The sequence below is a fragment of the Enhydra lutris genome, unplaced genomic scaffold, assembly GCF_002288905.1.
Source record: "Enhydra lutris kenyoni isolate GAN:26980312 unplaced genomic scaffold, ASM228890v2 scaffoldscaffold20, whole genome shotgun sequence".
Lineage (NCBI taxonomy): Eukaryota > Metazoa > Chordata > Mammalia > Carnivora > Mustelidae > Enhydra > Enhydra lutris.
In genome coordinates this window covers 33127669-33145607 of record NW_019154104.1, presented here as the reverse complement: position 1 = coordinate 33145607, position 17939 = coordinate 33127669, and the positions used below count along the sequence as shown (strand labels likewise).

The window sequence follows — 17939 nt, the reverse complement described above, 5'->3', positions numbered from 1 at the left end:
TTCAGCCCCATAGCAGGCTCTGCCCGCAGCGGGGAGTCTGCTCAGGGTCCTCTCTCCCTGTCCCTTTGTCCCTCCCCCCTCCACACGGGCATGCACACACTCTCTCTTAAAAAAAAAAAAAAAAAAAAAGAATGAAATATTGAGGAATAAATCTACCTGAGCTGGGCAGAGTCTTGAGCTCTGAGAACGACAAAGCAGTGCCGGAAAGGAATCGTAAGCAGACAGACATCTGTGCCCACGGACGAGAAGCCTCGACATCGCAAAGGGTCGGTACTACCCAGGGCAACCTACAGATTCCGCGTGGTCCCCATGGGAATTCCGAAAGCGTTTCCCATGGAAACAGGCTGATCCTCAGGTTCGCACGGAATCGCCAGGGGCCCGGAGCAGCCCAGACAGTCTCGAAAAAGACTCAAGTCAGAGGACTCACACTTCCTGACTTTGAAACTTCCTGCAGAGCTACGGTCATTAAAATAGTGCAGCACTGGCCTAAGCACGGCTGAAGGGACCCGTGGAGTCGCGGGGACAGCCCGGACAGAGACCTCCCTGCGGCCAGTCGGCCGGTGTTTGACGAAGGTGCCAAGACCCCTCAATGGCGAGAGGACATTCTTGTCAACAACCGGTGCCACAGCGGCTGGGCACTAGCAAGCAGAGGACCAAGTGGGACCCTTACCTCGTGTCGTGACCAATAATTAACTCATGGGCGCCTGGGCGGCTCAGAGGGTTAAGCCTCTGCCTTCGGCTCAGGTCATGATCTCAGGGTCCTGGGATCGAGACCCGCATTGGGGACCCTGCTTCTCCCTCTCCCTCTGCCTTTGCCACTCCCCCACTTATGCTCGCTCTGTCAAATAAATAAATCAAATCTTTAAAAAAATAAATTTAAAAACCCTAATATCCGGGACGCCTGGGTGGCTCAGTTGGTTAAGCAGCTGCCTTCGGCTCAGGTCATGATCCCAGCGTCCTGGGATCGAGTCCCGCATCGGACTCCTTGCTCGTCAGGGAGCCTGCTTCTCCCTCTGCCTCTGCCTGCCATTCTGTCTGCCTGTGCTTGCTCTCTCTCCCTCTCTCTCTGACAAATAGATAAATAAAATCTTTAAAAAAAAAAAAAAACCCTAATATTCTACAGATACCTGGCAGTAAAGACCTGTGCCTTCCTCAGATAATCAGCATGCTCCTATCCACGAAAAAGCAGACTAAACAATCAGAGCGGCTTTCCTGCTGATCACCCCGAACCAGGAACAGCCCACCGGTCCGCGGACAGGAGGGTGGGCGGCCCTCGTGGAAGGCTGCCGGCGGTAAGAAAACCAGGGCTCATGCAGCACGCGGGGGTGTCTCACGGACACCTCACCCGGTGAAACACAGCTGGATGCAGAAGCCACACTGGCCAAGCGCCTTCCGATGGAGCTCTGAACCCGCAGAGCTGCCGAGCGAGGGGAAGGTCGGAGGAGGGGCTGCGGGGGCTCTGCTGACTGAAGGGGCACGTGGCCGTGCCCTGGCTCGTGCACTCGGGTGTGCGCAGGGACATCTTCGAGCGCACATAGCATCTAGCCTCAGATCTGGGCTCTGTGCCACCGGCAAGGCGCGCCTCAAGGCCACACACGTGAGATACAGAATCGGCGTGGCTGCCAGCACCTCGCCAGCCGCGCAAGTTTAAAACACACCCATGGGGCGCCTGGGGGACTCAGTAGGTTGGGCGTCTGCCTTCGGCTCAGGTCATGATCCTGGGGTCCTGGGGTTGAGTCCCTGCTCAGCAGAGAGCCTGTCTCTCTCTCTCCCTCTGCTGCTCCCCCGGCTTGTGCTCTCTCCCCCTCCCCTACAAATGGATAAATAAAACCTTTTAAAAAAACAAAACAAAACAGGGGCACCTGGGTGGGTCAGTGGGTTCAGCTTCTGCCTTCGGCTCAGGTCATGATCTCAGGGTCCTGGGATCGAGCCCCGCATCGGGCTCCTTGCTTGGCGGGGAGCCTGCTTCCCCCTCCCCCGCCTGCCTCTCTGCCTGCTTGTGATCTCTCTCTGTCAAATAAATAAATAAAATCTTTTTTAAAAAACCACATAACATGAAATAAGCTTCACTGACTGTTTAAACAAATATAAACGGTTTATCCTGGGAGAGGCTCGGGGACAGGTGGGGGCGAAGGGGTGCAGCAGGAGGGGGGTGTATCAGGAGCTCATCCCAGCTCCTGTGCTCTGTGGCCCCTCAGGCCTTGGTGGCCACCTCTTTCCACTTGCCTGCCCTCCCTCTCCAAACCAGCCATCTCCCCAGCTCACGGAAGCCCCAGGTTCCCAGAGCTCCCCTGCCAGGGCACAGGGAGAGGCCAGGAAGCCCTGTGGTCACCTGCCCCCAGCAGCCAGCCACTTCGTTGAGCCCCCCAGGGAGGACACAGGCGGCTCTCCCCAGGGGGGCTTCTGCAGGCGCCCGCAGGCACCCCATTCAGTGTCTTGGGCACATGTAGGGTGGGTTCCCATGGAGAGCCCCCTCGAGAGACCCCAGATGGAGCAGCTTTGGGGGGGAGACTGCAGTCACTGTTGGGGGGAGAATGGAGCAGATGGACAAGAGGGAGGGGCGGGGGGCAGGCTGGGTGTGCCCGGGCTTGCGGCTTCCTTGAAGACCCCTGGCAGCCCTGAGGGGTACTGGAGCCCCTCCAGCTCCTGCGCTCCCTTTCCGTTCGCCCTCCTGGGGCTGCTGCCCCCAAGCTGCCCAGAGACCCCTGGAGGTCCCGACCTCAACCTGGTCTGCCATCGCCTGGCTCCCACAGAGACCAAGGCCGCCACTCCAGGCACCACCTCCCCAAAGGCGCCTCCCCTCCCACCCATCCCCCCAGGCTCCAGTGGGCGCCACCCAGACCTCTCTGTTCCCCCCATGCCTGTGCCAGAGCCCAGGTCACCGCCCCGGCGGCCCCCCACCCCCCGCCGACCCTGTCCGGCGGATCCTGGCCACCTGCCTCGCCTCCCCTCACTCCGCACGCAGACGCCCACAAGGCCTTTACCGCTTGCTTGGGTTGGGGGAGTCCAGGCCTCGACCTCGCCTCCCACCAGGGCAGCCGCCCCCCTTTCTCCTCTCTGCACACAAAGCCACCTTCCTAAGTGCCGTGTAAAGCCCCTGTGCTTCCCGCTTTCTCCTGGGACGCCCTCCCCCAGCCCCACTACCCCCCCCACCGGTCCCACTTGCCCCTGTTCCACGCGCAGGGGCAGGGTCCCCCCTAGACGTCCACTTCCCACCTCCCCGCAGGGCGGGAGCCCACCTTCCACCCGAGCCAACAGCACTCAAAGCGGGGCGCTTTCCCCAGCCCCACGATCTGGGCGAGGAGCGGGCTTGCACCCAGGACCCCCAGCGCGTCCCCGAGAGAGAGGCAGGTCCTGCGCCGGATACGCTATGGCTGGGCCGAAGCACGGGGTCTCCGGAGCGGTCCCCGGGAGGCTGAGCGCGCCCCACCCCCACCCCAGATGTGGAGAGCCGGGTGCTGAGTGTCCTCCGGACGCTGAGCGGGTCCCCAGATGCTGAGAGCCCCTGCAGACTGAGAGGACGCTGAGGACACCCCCTCCCCCGCAGAGACCTCCGGGTGCTGAGGACGTCGCGGGAGGCGGAGCACCCCGAGCTCCAGGAGGAAGGGGCGTCCCCGCGCAGACGCCTGGTTCCACGCTGCCGCAGAGCAGGAGTCCAGGGCTCACCGCCGTGTGACCCCCACCCTCTGGCCGTCCCAGTCCCATAGCTTCCCAAACGGACTGAACCTTCCCCCAGGAGCCCTCGTGGGGGAACTTGGAAGGGCTCGATTGTACCCGCAGGGCCTGGCTGAGTGAGCCGCGGCCCGCGCTCCCAGGGTCAGTGCCCACTCCCACCCGAGCGTAAGTGCAAAAGTCCTCCTGGGCTTCAGGGGCCACGGGGGTGAAAATCACTCATCTCGCCATGAAGCCATGAACACGGCACCCCCATGAGGCCAAGGTCTCCCCTCCTCCCCGCTCCTCTGCGCAGGTAGGCAGGGCAGCCGGGTGGGCGTGAAGGAGGGCGCCGGCCATGGTTGGTCCCCCTGCTGCTTCTTGGAAAGCACAGGGGAGTCTGGGTCAGCCCTCTGCCTTAGGGACGTGGGGAGCCTCGTCCCTAAGCAAACCCCATCGCCTGGAATCCGGTTACCCGTCCATCTGGCCCCCTTTTCACTCACCCCCACACTGTGCTTTCCAACAAAAGACGCAAACTGGGGTGATTAAAACAACAGAAGTTTATCCTCTCACACTCTGGAGGCCAGATCCAGAATCAAGGTGTGGTCAGGGCTGCGCAGGACCTCCCCATGGTCCTCCGGGTGGGGGCTCTGGGTTCCCAGCTGCGTCCCTTCAAACTTTACCCCACTGTCCCACGGCCTGTCCCCTCGCGTGTCTGCTTCCAAATGTCTCTCTTCTTACAAGGAGACCAGTCATGTTGGACTAAGGCCCACCCCAATAACCTCTTCTTACTTGATTACATCGGTCAAGACCCAATTTCCAAATAAGGTCAGTCACACATACTGGGGATTAGGACTTCAGCAGAGCGTTTGAGGGGACACAATCCAACCCATCCGGTTGCAGAGAGAACCTACCTGATAAGCGAATGTGGATTTACAAGGAGCTGTAAGATAACTTGAGGGTTGGGTGAAGTTTCCAGCAACCGCGCCCCGACCTCCTACCAGAGCCTGTCTGGGTAGTGGATCCGCGGCCCGCGCCAAGCCCAGAGACGCCCCATCTCTCAGCAGCCAGCTGCCGCCGCCACCTCCGGCCCCAGAAATACCCGGCCTTGGCGGAGAACAGACTCAGCAAAGCGTAATTCCAGCAGCCCACTGGTGTCCTGGTGTGGCAGGCCCCTTACAGGCGTCCCTCGTGGCAAGGGACGCAGGCTTGGGTGGTCCCTCTGAATTCCGAGTGGGAAGACAGGATTCACAACGCGGGAACCATCAAAGACATGGGACAGCCACAGTGACAGATCTCCACCCCGGCCATTAACCCCACTCTCTTCCTCCACTATAAACACCAGAAAAGCTCAGTGCCCACTCCCCAAGCTGCGCTGCCGCCATGTTGGTCTTGGGACATAGTTCTGGCCGGTGAGATGCCACCGGAGGCCCTCTGGGGAGCATCTGGGCATTTCCATGATAAAAGAGACATTTCTGTCACTCTCCCTTTCCACTCTGTCCAGCCTGGAGCATGGGTGTAGCAGCTGGAGCTATGGCAACCCTCTGTGACCATGAGGGAAAGGCTCCTCCGGGTTACAGAGATGCTGACACCCCTGGGCGGCTGAACTTCACTTCCAGGCCTCCTGCCGTGGGAGGAAAACAAGCCCCGTGGGTTCAAATGACCACACTTGTCAGTATTTCTACTCCAAGCTAAAAGGGCGTCCACTGGTAGGGCAGCGGTGCGTCCATCCAACAGTTCACAGAGCTTTTCAGCAAACGCGTGGCGTTGCTCGAACTCACTTCACGAAGTTTAGGAAGTAAATTGAGCTTTTTACAACTGCTTGGAGGAAGGGGGAGGGGCTTAGAACCTCCCCCCCAGGCGGAGGCGGGTGCGCATGGGTCCCCCAACCCATGTCGCGGGCGGTGGCACTCCGCGATCTGCCGCTGTCCCGCGAGGACACCCTCGCACTCTGTCCCTGCCGCGCGACACGGCCCGTGGGGCTCAGCGCTCGCAGGCGGAGGGACTCCTCCATCCCCTCCGGCCCCGGGAAGGGCCCCGCGCTTGCGCTGACCCGGCGCGGCTGGCGGGCGGACGAGGGTCGGGCGGAGTCCGCGGACCGCCCGGCGGACAGGTGAGCCCGGCAGGTAAGTCGGCGCCGAGTCACCGTCCGGTCCCGCCGCCCAGCGCGCCAGACGTGCGGGCCGGGGGAGCCCCGCGCCACGCAGCCGAGGGGCCACGCGCAGTGCGTCCTCCGCGAGCGCGCACGGCACCGGACAGACAGACTTCACCCGAGTCCACCCGCAACCCGCGGCGGAACCCGCGGCCCTGGGGCTCGCGTTTCCCGGGGGACTTCCGGGAGCGGCCGCACGCTGTCCCCTGTGACCGGAGAGCGCGCGGGAGGCGGAGCGAGCATGCGCGATCGGGTCGGCACTTCCCGGCTGGCTGCGGGCGGAGGGTCGGCTCTTCGCCCTGTGCGGGTGTGTTCCCCGGACCCTTGGATCGGACGTGCGGGCCGTTTCCTCCCGCTGCCCGCCTTTCCTCGCGCCCGTCAGCTGGGGGGCGGGGCGGGGCGGGGCGAGTCGTCCCCTCGAGACCTCCCCGGGTGGCTTCAAAGACCAGCGACGGGTCCTAACAGTGAGGAGGGGCGAGAAGGAGCGGGGTTCCCGGCCCCGGCCCCGCACCCCAACCCCCGGACCCCGCACCCCCAGTGCCGGGACCCCCTGCTCCTGCCCCGGACCGCACACCCCAACCCCCCAACCTCACCCCAGTCCTCCGGCTGCCACACCCCCATTCCTCCGCCCCCGACCGCACATCCCTATCCCGGGACCCCCAGCCCTCCGGACCGCACACCCCCAACCCCTGGAGCCCCAGTCCGGCCCTGGACCCCACACTCCCAACGCCTGGACCTCAGCTCAGTCTCCCGGCCCCCACACCCTCAGTGCCCTGACCCGGAGTCCTCTGGCCCCAGACTCTTACACCCCCAATCCCCAGACCTCACCCCAGTTATGTAGCCTCAGGCCCTCACAGCCCCAGTGCCATGACCCCCAGTCCTCCGGCCCTGAACCCACACCCCCAACCCCCGCAGCCCCAGCCCTCTGGCCCCCCACACCCCCAGACCCTTGGTCCTCTGGCCCTAAACCCTTACACCCCCAGTCCTCAGATCTCAAGTCCAGTTCTCTGCCCCCCCGCCCCGGGCCCCTACACCCCTAGTGCCCGGTCCCCCAGTCCTCCGGCCCCGGACTCCATGTCCCCAACCCCCGCATCCCAGCCCTCTGGCCCCAACCCCCACATCCCCAAATCCCAGACCTCACCCCAGTGCCCCCCACATCCCCAGTGCCTGGACCCCAGTCCTCTGGCACCAGACCCCACACCCCCAGTCGCCAGACCACCAATCCTTCAGGCCCTCACCACCAGCCCCCTACCTGTGGGGGTCGATCAGGCCAGGCAGGACAGCGAGCAGCAGCTCTGGGACCCGGCTGGAGGCTGGCGACCCCAAACCCTGGAGAGGAAAGAAAGACTGAGGACGGGTCTGGGAGCCAGGGCAGGCCGGGGCACGTCTGCCAGAGAAGAACAGGACTGGACGTCCTAATGAGAGGGATGGGAGCTGGCAGGGTCTGACGGATGCCTTGGCAGACCAGGGCGGTCGTCGTGTGGATGGTGACTGTGACTCGGACCGGGGTGTCGGCAGTGGAGGTGGATGTCCCCGGGTCTGCTGCAGACAAGCCCCAGCCCTTTCTGTGGAACGTGGGGAGTGAGGCAGGAGAAAGCAACGCAGGCTCCCTGGGGCCCTTGGTTGCTGGAAAGGGAGCGGCGGAGAGAGCACCGGTATGTGGGGGCCGTCCAGATCTCATCCTGTGCTCCTGGAAGGCCCCCAGGAGAGCTTGTGGTGTCAGCATCAGCCCAGGAGGCACCGTGGGAGACGGTCTCCGGCGGAGGGGCACCCGGTGGCTCAGTCCGTCGAGCGGCTGACCCTCGATTTCAGCTCAGGCCATAGTCTCGGGGTCCTGGGACCCAGCTCATGTTCAGTGCGGGGGCTGCTTCAGGATTCTCTCTCCTCCTGCCCCTCCCGTGCTCGCTTGTGCACACTCGCTCTAAAATAAATATCTTAAAAAGGGAGAGATGGCGTTTGTCACAATGGAGAGGGTGAGACTCCCTCGGGAGCAGCAGTGACGCAGATGGGGGCCCTCGGAGGCTGAGCCGAGCCGTGCGTGCGGAGGCGGGACAGGGGTGAAGCGTGGCCAGCGGGGTGGAAGGAAGCTGGGAGCCTCGGAAGCCAGGGGTGCTTGGCTGAGCGACACACAGCCGGATGGAGGCCCCGGGCCTGTGACCTGAAGACAGCCTGGAGGTTGCTGATGTCATGAGTGGCGTGGAAGGGTCGGGAGGAGCTGAGCTGGAGTGGACCGCAGGGTGAACAGCTTTCCCCCTGAGCTGGATGTGCTGAGTCTAGCGTCCCCGTGGAAAAGGAACAAGCAGAATTAGTCGAGTGCCACAGGAGAACCAGCGGAGGGCAGCGGAGGGCAGAGCGCACAAGGCACGGCACAGCGCGGCGGTCAGCGAGGCCGACAGATTGCACAGGCAGTTGCTCCTCTGAAGAACGAGAAGGTTCGAGCCACAGCTTGACCACACACCGGTTAAAAAGGATCAAAGATGTGAACGTAAGTGAAGTAAACCCGTAAAAGTGCTGCAAAAAATAATGGGAATCCCTTGACACCAGAGCGGAAATGCCCAGTAGGCAAATGGACGGAAGACGCGTGCCGAGTCAGCCTGGGCACGAGCGCGGGGTCACCTGTAATAAGAGAAATGCAGACGAAGGTCATGCAGAGACACGGTTCCTTACCTGTCGGATTTTGGAAAACCCTGGAATGTGGCCACATGCCGTGGGGGGCAAGCCGGGAGCAGGTGCGGGGGCGCAAAGCCACTGGTGGCCTCCGTGGAGGTGGTGCTCTCCTGGGATCACAAGCGCTGCTGCCCACGAGGACGTCCGCCCGGGCCTTCTCAGGCCAGCGAGGCACAGTCACGGTCATTTGTTGGAGTGCCACATGAGCCAGCAGCACTCTGGGAACCCCCCAGGTGTCTGCTCCCGGGGACCAGGCGATGACACAAGCCCAAGGTGAAATGGGTGGGGCTGTTCAGAGGTTACAGCCTCCAGGACGTTTCCGCGCTGGTGCAGGAAGGTCTCTGCCGTCTGTTTTTAAGAGAAAACAACATTCAGAACGGCTTCTGTGGTAGGACACCTCTCTGGGGGACACGGGAGAAAGAATATCCGTATTTACAGAAACACTGGAGAACACCCGAGAAATGAGTGGTCATGGGAGCCCCTGGGCAGGGGCGAACAGGGTGTGCTGGGGGCACACGCCGGAGGAAGCAGCCCTGGTGTGTCTTTGACAGAATCAGGATGAAAACACGACACAGGGAATTCGGGAGGTAAAAGGACCGACGTAAGCAGTCGTGTGGGAAGTCTTGCTGGAGGTGCGGGGTAGAGGATGGGGTTTCAAGTTTAACGTAAATCGTGTATGTTGGTGCCTAATGAACCATAACCCCCGAATGACCCCACTTTCCCCCGCCCAGACCCCATCAGGCAGGAACCAAGTTCCCTTCCTGCGAGTGACCAAAATTCCCAGTTGCCTTTTACTTCTTTGGTATCCTTCTAAGAAACTTCTGTCGCTACGCAAATGTGCGTTCTTGTACTTCTTGGTCCCTGGAGGGGACATACTGCCGCCCCCAGGCTGTGGTGGCTGAGGGAGGGCATCCGGGACCCACAGACTCTGTCAGGACCGAGTCAGACACAAGCCTGCCAGGCTCAGGCCCTGCAGCCTCGCCCAGGAGGCTGTGACCACAGTGTCCTCTGTGCCAGTCTGAAGCAGGAGAGTGTCTCTCGGCATTTTATCACGGAAAGTGTCACACATGCAAGTTTCCAGAGCACGTAGCTCCCCGCACCGGTCGCCGGTTCCAGCAGCCGCTTGCTCCCCGCTGTCCGGCCCAGCCATGGCTCTGTCCTTGACCTTTCACTGTTTTCTTAAACGTACACACGTGGAAAAGCACAGTGAAGTTTGACACATCTTGACGGCTACGTGGCACACCACCCTATAAGACCTGAGAACTGTCCGCCACTCCCCAAAAGTCCCCTCGCCCCCCCACGGGGGTAGACGTCTGATGGTTCTCCCAGATGCTGCCCACCTGTCCTAGAGCTCCGTGCGTGGCAGGCGCCCATCCCGCCTGCTGTCTGTCCCTCGCATCAGGGACCTTCGTCCCTGGCGTCGCGTCCGGCTAGCCTCCCACCTTCACGGTCGCACGCCATCCCGTGGCGCGTCCTCTCCAGCCAGGGGACATTTGGGTTGTCACAGGCTCCCGGGGAATATGGCTATCGCTACCACGGACCGTGAGGAAGGTCCTTGTGGGGACACATGTCTCCCCTCCCCTGGATGAGCCCTCCGGGGGAACGGGCAGGTCCCGTGACGGGTGTCTGTTCCGCTCCACAGGGAACTTCCCTTCCCCGGTGTGGTGCACTGTCCCGAGTTCCCGCCCCGTGTGGGTCCCGCAGCCTGGTGCTGTCAGGCTTCCCGTTTGGACAAGGGCGTGTCCCGCGATCTCACTGTGGGGGCCGCAGTGACTAGGGGTGCTGAGCACTGGTCCGCATGCCCCCTAGTGTCTTGGGACGCGTCCACCAAACCTGCCACCGCTGCAGGTGTCTCCCGGTGGAGACACTGTGTGCCTCTCGGCGCCTCGTGCACCTGCCACCCACCCACCTGCTCTCCGGCGCCTTCACATCGTCTTCTCAAACACGGGGTGGTTCTCGGTGGTGGGGTCTTGGCCCACCCACATGGGGCTGGCGTCACCAGGCCCCTGGGCGGCTGGTCTCGCTCTCCTTCTGCGTGTCGTCAGAATGGGCTCCAGCAGACCTCCCAAGCCCCTCCTTTTCTGCAGGCCGCGCAGGGAGGGGAGGGGCCGCATCCATCCAGGTGTGGGTTCCCAAGGGCTCAGGCGGAAACAGCCAAAGACTCAAGGCCTGGGCAGGGGAGCCAAGTGGAGGGGAGAGGGGCTGGCAGCTTCAGACACACGGGCCCAGACTCACGATGGAGAAGCTGCTTGGTCAGGGGGACGGGGAGGTGGAGCTTGTGCTGCAGGGGGGTGGGGGGGGATTGGACTTGAGGTTCCCGAGGTGGTGTAGCTGTTGTGGGACCCGGGCCTGGCGGGTGGTGGTGCAGAGGTGGGGGAGAGGCCATGGAGCCTGGGGGCGGCCACTGGATGCGTTTGCCCACAAACTGTTGGGTGTCCAGGGCCTTGGCCTTAGACCCTGGACAGGGAGGAAAGAAGGGAGCTGGAGCTTCTGTGAGCAAAGGGACCTCAGGGCACAGAGCCCAGGGGAGAGAGGATGGGAGGGTGGTTTACACGTAGGGGGTGCAAGCCTCAAGACACGTGAGATTTTGGGAGAGGCAGAGGGGGGCAGAGATGTCCCTTCCCAGCTCCGCTTGGGGGGGCAGATGGGAGTGGCATTCTGCAGGGGAAGCCAAGCTGGGAGGGACAGCCTGGTGGGACAGTGAGGCCGAGGGTTCGTGCCCTGGGACACCAGCAGCAAGGGGGTGAGACTCAGGTGCGGGCCACTGAGGAGGGAGTGGGCAGGATGGGCTCAGGCCTGTCGAGGGCAGGCCTCCCTGCGCCGTGGCTCTGGACACGGGACGGCAGCAGGTGGTGGTGCCCAGCGGCCCGTGGGCTGCCAGGCCCGTTGGAGGGTGAGACCGAATCCTCAGCAAACCTTACTGAGGAGAACACCTCGGGGACTGGCTCCGATCTGGGCCTGTGTGTGCTTCTGAGGCACTGACTGCTGGAGGGGCTAGAGTGGGTCTCCCCAGAGTCGGCCTTGCACGGTCACTGAACTTGGATGTACGGTCTTTACAGAGGCGAGGTGGTCGGGTTAAAACGAGGTTCCTGGGGGACCCTAGTCCCCTGGCACTGGCGTTCTTATGGGGGCGGGCGAGCAGGACCCAGGCACGGGGACAGGACGGCGTCTACGTGCCCGGGAGAGAGGCCCCTGGAGCACCCAGCTCTGCTGATGCTGGGACCTTGGATTTGCAGCCTCAGGAACTTCGAGAGTGTACACGTCTGTGGTGCAAAGCTGCTCAGGGCGTGGTGCTGCGTCCCACAGCCGACGACAGGCGCTGTGTCTGCAGCACAGGGCAGGGAATGGGTTTCTCTGTGTACAGACTTCCGTTCAAATTGCTGAAAACAATGCCATTTGGCTCCAATCAGGGAGGTGAGTCTAGGCACCCCTGGATTTCCGGCGATGCCCCAGGCCCACTGATGTCTCCGCAGGCCCAGGCTGAAGCTGGGGGTGTGTGTGCCTGCCACCCCGGCCCCCGGCCAGCCGTCCCCTACTCTTCCCGAAGCCCCGTGTGCCCATGGGGACCCCTGCGGGGGGCTCGGCCAGGGAGGCTGAGGGCTGGGGGCAGGTGACTCCGTAAGGACGCAGGCCCAGATCCCAACAGTGCTGGTCCCCAAACCGCAAACTGCCGTCACCAGCAACCCAGCACGGCCCACAAGCCCAGCACTCCCAGGATGAGCTCGCCCTGCTCTGCAGGGCACTGTGGCCAAAGCCCCACGGGGGCTCTTCTGAGCTGGGGATGGCCCCAGGGGAGGCAGCTGTGGTACACCGGCCGTGGTCCGCAGCAGCAGGGGCGGCCAGCTCCTGGTGGCTGCTGCCTGTGTGTCCCCTGGGCATGCCCCCAGTCGCCCCTCTGCAGGCGTGTGCCGACATTCCCATCCTTCAGGTGAGAAAACTGAGGCAGAACAGAAGCGCCCTGGGGACCAGGACGAGGAGAAGGTGGCCCTCCCCGCGGGCCTCTGCTGTGTGATAAGCAGTGGAGGCTGCTTTCCGCGCTGGTGTTGGGGAGGTCGGGTGAGCACGGTGGGAGAGACCCAGACCCATTTTCCCTTCAATAGGGACAGAGGAGGTGCGGTGGAGCTGGGAAATAGCTGAGAAGCAGGGGAGCCCCCAGGAAGGAACACCCTTTCCCACCACTGGGCAGCATGCACATGGCCGAGCCTTCCGTCCTCCACTTGGAAGTTGGCCCAGATTTTAGGGGTCGGTTTCTGAGGGATAGGAGGGAGGAGGAGGCCCCAGGCCCTGCCACGTGCCTCAGTTTACCATGTAGTCGACAGGTCAGGTTGGACGGCTCCAGCCCCAGAGGTGTGGGTGGCGGAGCCCACAGTGAGCTGCGTGTGGGTCCGGCCTTGCAGCCCTGTCCCAGGTCGGCCCCTCCCGCTAAGGAGGCCTTTCCACCGCCGGCCCCCCCACCGCCTGGTTGGCATGGCAACAGCCTCCTGGCTGGTTCTGAGAAGGCCAGCTGAGTCACCAGCCCAACTGAGAATGTGACAGGGTCTCCCTGCAGGACAGTGGCCCTGGTCCAGAAGGCAGGCTCATTGGGAGCCAGGCTTCGTGGGGGAGGGAAGGTGCTGGGCACCATTTCCGAGAAGCGATGACCTACCTGCATTTGGGGTCAGGACTGCTAAGGCCTCAAAGTATAGCCCAAAGCCCAGCAGCCCTTTTCAGTGCCAGCTCAGCTCGGCACTGCCCTTGGGACCCCCTGGCAAGAACGGTGCCCCCTGCCCTTGGGTCTGCTTTGGCTCTACCTGGAGGACACTTTGGCCAGGACCAGGCTTGGGACACACATGTGAGGCTGTCTGCTCGTCTGCCCCAGGCCTGGAGAAAACAGGGACAGCTCAGAGAGCCCTGGGTCCACGTCCCCATGCGAGGGCTGAGAGGGGCTGGGACACCTACCCACGGCCACCTGCCAGCTCTGACACCAGCCTGATCTGGTTCAGGCCTCTAGAACCCCCACGGGGGCAGACCCGCCCAGCCACTGCCCAGCTCCACCCCACTTAGTCTCCCTAGAGTTGCAGGAGGGCCCCACAGGGTGAAGGCAGGGCCAGGAGGGACAACTCTTGCCCACATCTCCCCAGATTGGGCCTCTGGGGGCCTAGGCCCATCCGAAGGGAGGTGGGGTACATAGGAGTTGTGGTGGGAGAGGAAAAGGCAAAGGGTATGTGGGGGACCAGCGGGGGCGCCCAGGCGTTGCAGCTGCCTCCGGAAGGCAGGTGGACAGGAGGACCCAAGACCAGTGGACCAGGAGGCCTCAGATCCAAGCTCGAGGACCTGTGGCTGCTCAGCAGGTGCCCCCATTGCCCCCTGTACAAGAAACCAGTCCCCTCACCAGGTCCCAGCCTGCGTCCTGCCCCCCACCCCCATGGCAAGGAGAGCAGCCTGAGGAAAGAGGGTGTGCCACCTGTCCATGGCCCTGCACTAGCCCACACCCCCCTCTACGGGGCACCCTCTGAGACAGGGTCCCCAGAGTGGCCACTCCCCACCTAGGACCCTCCCCTGTCCCTGGGCTTCTTCTGCCCCCACCCGCCCAAACCAGCGGTGCCCCCACTTCCCGCACACACTTGGAGATGCCCGCGCTCCCATCCCTGGAAAAATCCCGGCCATCTCCACGGGGTGCAGACTTTATTAGCAGGGTCAGCATGAAGACGATGATGGGACACAGGACAGCTCTGGCGTCCAGGCTGTCGTGGCAGCGGGTGCGCGCAAGCCAACCGTCCCACACCAGTGTCCTCTGGGTCCCGGGGGGTCACCCACCTCGGGGCAGAGCAGCATGAGACCGCGGGGAGGGGGCAGGATGGGCCCAGGAGGACCCCACACAGCAGGCCCCCCTCGGATGGCATCCGTGCGCCTCTACCACACATCTGCACGTTTGTGCACCGGACACGCAGAGTTCCTTGGACCGGTGTGGGTTGTCACATTAAAAACTAACCACTTCTCTTTACATTAACTTCACAGTAACTGTTTGCCGAAGACAATGAGTCCAGTGTTGCTAAGTCAGGAGGAAAGTCCGATTCTTCCCCCACGGAACCTCTGGGGAAAACCAGGGCAGCCGCCTCTCTCTGCCGCATGCTGGGGCTGTGGGCATGGCTTGCCTCACCATTTGCTGGAGACACACGCGCGCACACACACACACACACGGAAACCTGCTCATGGAGGACATGACATGGAGTGTGAGGTAGCCCTTTCGGAGAAGCCCACGGTCAGGATGATCTCAAGCTGGGGCCCCTTCCTCAGTGTGCTCTGGTCTGCAGCCGGGCCAGGGCCTCGGAGCCCCGCGTACCAGGAAAGGCCCTGCAGCTCGTGGCAGGCTGTCCACATGCTGGGAGAGCAGAGGGAGCTCGGGGAGACAGCTCCTCTGCCCACCTGCTGTGAAGGCCATCGGTCCTCTCACTCCAGACCAGGCAGACAAATAAATACAACATCACGTGGCTGCCAGGACACGAGAAAATCACTTAACCTTGGCGGGACGCTGTCCTCAGTGCCTCCAGTCCGCGGACCCGAGGAGTCCAGGGGGCTCTTGGAAGTGGGGGAAAGGCCCCGTCTGCCCTCTCCCCCTTTGTCATAATCACAGAGACTCGGGCAGCAAGACTGGTTGGGTGACCCCCCCAACTACAAATGCAGAGGTCTTTCGAGTCTAGGAGCTGTGGATGACAGTGGGGTGCCATGACCCCAGCCCAGCAGGTGCTTGTCCCCTCCCTGTTTGATGGCAGCCTGCACCCAGGCTCCGCTGGAGGGAAGGGAGAGCCTGCAAACATGGCCCCTCGTAGAGAGCGGCACTGGCCCCCAACTCGGTGCTCTGGAAATGATTGGCCGCTCCGGGGAGACCTCAAGTGGGCAAGCCAGGGACCTCAGGGTGAGGCCCACTGCAGCCCTGTGGCAGCCTGCGACACTCAAGGCCCCTCCTGGCCCCACCCAAGGGAGGCTCTGAGGCACCCCAGACCTCGAGCTCAGGCAGGGAAGCAGCACGGCCCATCGCCCGTGAGCAGACATCTGGCAACCTCAGGGAAGCTCTCTCTGCATCTAAAGAGAATTGTTCCCAAACTGCGACCTCCTCTCTCCCAGCTACCTGCAGTGTGGTCAGGGTCACCGGCTCCAGGGACCCACCTCCAGCCCCAGCACCCGGAACGCAGGAGCCCCTTGGCGTCTGGCTGGTTCTGCAGCCCAGCCATGCCAGCTGTGCCTCGATGTCCCCGCCTGCACACCCTGTGCCCGGGGCCTCCCGGGAAGGCTCCTGCTGCCACCCACCAGGAAGGGTCTATTCCATCCAAGTGCCCTTTTTCGGACACGCCCGCAACTTCTGTGATATGCGTGTTCTCTACCACGCCCGGTGCCCGGCTCATGAAGGTATGCCCGAGTGAGTCAGCGAGGTGGTCAGGAGAGCCCCCCTCGGAGGCAGAAGTGCGTCCTCCTTCCTGGTTCAAGGATGGTGGCTGGGCTGGAGCTCAGGGCCCTCGGGACAACCCCCCCCCCCCCACCCAGGAGCTGACTCGGGATGGAGAGGAAGACAGTGATCAAGGTCAGGGCACAGCTGGGAGCCGGAGTCCACTGGAGCCTGGGGGAGGGAGCAAGGTGTGGAAGAGGGTGGCCCCAGCCATGCTGAGTGCCCCCAAGTTTGGGGCTGCGGTTCAGGGGCAGTGGGGGCCTTTCTGCTGGGAGCTGCAGCATGGGGGCTCCCTGCCACCTGGAGCTCCCATCCCTCGCCTTCCATCCCTGCGGCCACCTGGGCGCCCCCCCCGCCCTCCCAAGGACAGGTCACACCACACTGCGCCCCACGAGGACAGGTCACACCAGCAGGGACTTGACCACGCCGCAGTGGAATTTCCGGACGTGGCGGTAGAGGTCACCGGACTGCGTGAAGCGGCGCTCGCACCAGCGGCAGGCATGCGGCTTCTCGCGAGTGTGCACCACGGCGTGGCGGCTCAGGTTGTGCGAGTACTGGAAGCTCTTGCCGCACTGCGTGCACGCGTAGGGCTTCTCGCCCGAGTGCGTGCGCTCGTGCCTCTTCAGCGTGTAGGTGCAGGAGAAGGTCTTCCCGCAGAGCGGGCAGGTGGGCAGTGCGCCGTCGGGCGACAGCCGCGCCTGGGCGCCGTCCCGCTCGCGGAAGTGGGCGCTGAGGTGCAGCTGCAGGCCGCGGCCGCCGGGAAACAGCTTGGTGCACAGCGGACAGACGCGGAGGGGCCCGCCGGGACCCAGCTCGCCCCCACTGGCCCCCCGCTCTGCTTCCAGCTCTAGCTCCCTGCCGCCCGCCCCAGCGGTCGGCAGCGGCTCCAAGCCCACAGCCCTGCGCTCAGCTGCAGAAGCGCAGGGGGGCTGCAGGGGGCGGTGAGGGCCGCGAGGGCCGCCGTGGTCCTCGGGTTCCGAGAGCGAGTCCCGCGAGTCCTTCACCGGCGGCGGGAGGCCGGGCTGCCTCCGGCGGCAGGCGGCTGTCTGGAGGACGCAGGGTGGGTGGACTGGCTCCCGCCTGGGGCTCCGCTTCAGTGACAGGTCCAGGGCCCGGTCCGAGTCTCCAGGGCCCTGCCAGGGAGGGGGGCCCGGGGCTCGCGGAGGGAGGGCGTGGACCCCAGTCCGGGGCGGCTGGGCCTTCTGGGCCGCGGGGCAGAGCTCTGGGGACCGGGCGGGCTGGGGGCGCGGGGGCTGGTCCGGCGGCTCGGCCCGGGCGGCGGGGGTCCCCCGGTGCAGCGCGCGGCCCCTGTCCCTGAGCCTGCCCTTGCAGACCTTGACGACGTCGTACATGTGCAGGTAACTGGCGGCCGCCAGGACGTCCTCCACTGGCAGGCTGCGCAGGTCCAGGCGGCCCTCGTACATGAAGTCCAGCAGGCGGCCGAAGGCGGGCGCCGTGACCACGTCGCCGTTGAGCCGCACCGCGTCGCGGCTGCCCGCCGGCCGGTCCCTGTAGAAGAGATGGAAGTAGACGCTGCACGCGGCCAGCACGGCGCGGTGGGCCGGGAAGCGCGAGGCGCCCACCAGCACGGTGCAGTCGCACAGGAAGCCCTGGTCGCGCTGCTGCCGCAGGCGCCCCAGCAGCCGCGCGCCGTGCTCCGGGAACTCCATGCGCCGCGGGCCCCGGCGGGCGCGGACGGGCGCCCCCGCCCCCGCCCCCGCCGCCGGCACCTGCCCGGGCGCAGGAGAAACTCGACCGAAAGTAAACAGAAGCCGCCGGCCGGGGGCGGGTCCCGGGGCGCGAACCTGCGCGCGCCCCCGCCGGGCCGCCCCTGAACTTCAGTCCGGGGTGCCGCCCGCCGCGTCCCCCGACGCCCGTGTCGCCGCCCGCCGCCCGCCGCTCGGCCGCCGCCGCCGCCGCCGGCCCCATTTATGGCAGCGCGGCCGTGGGGAGCGGGAGCCGGAGCGGGCCGGCGGGCGGGGCGGGAGGAGCCGGCGCCCGCCCCCCGCGCTCACCTCCGCCGCCCGCCCGGCTCTCCGGCCGCCT

The 17939-nt window shown here is 64.4% G+C and overlaps 1 protein-coding gene across 1 annotated transcript; it reads right to left on the bottom strand.

Annotated features, from left to right (window-relative positions):
• Window positions 1-14117: 14117 nt before the first annotated feature.
• Window positions 14118-17683, bottom strand: LOC111148563 (zinc finger and BTB domain containing 42). Its single transcript, XM_022505224.1, has one exon. The coding sequence runs from the start codon at window positions 17561-17563 to the stop codon at window positions 16295-16297; it is 1269 nt and encodes a 422-aa protein (XP_022360932.1). The 5' UTR covers window positions 17564-17683; the 3' UTR covers window positions 14118-16294.
• Between the last annotated feature and the right edge of the window lie 256 nt (window positions 17684-17939).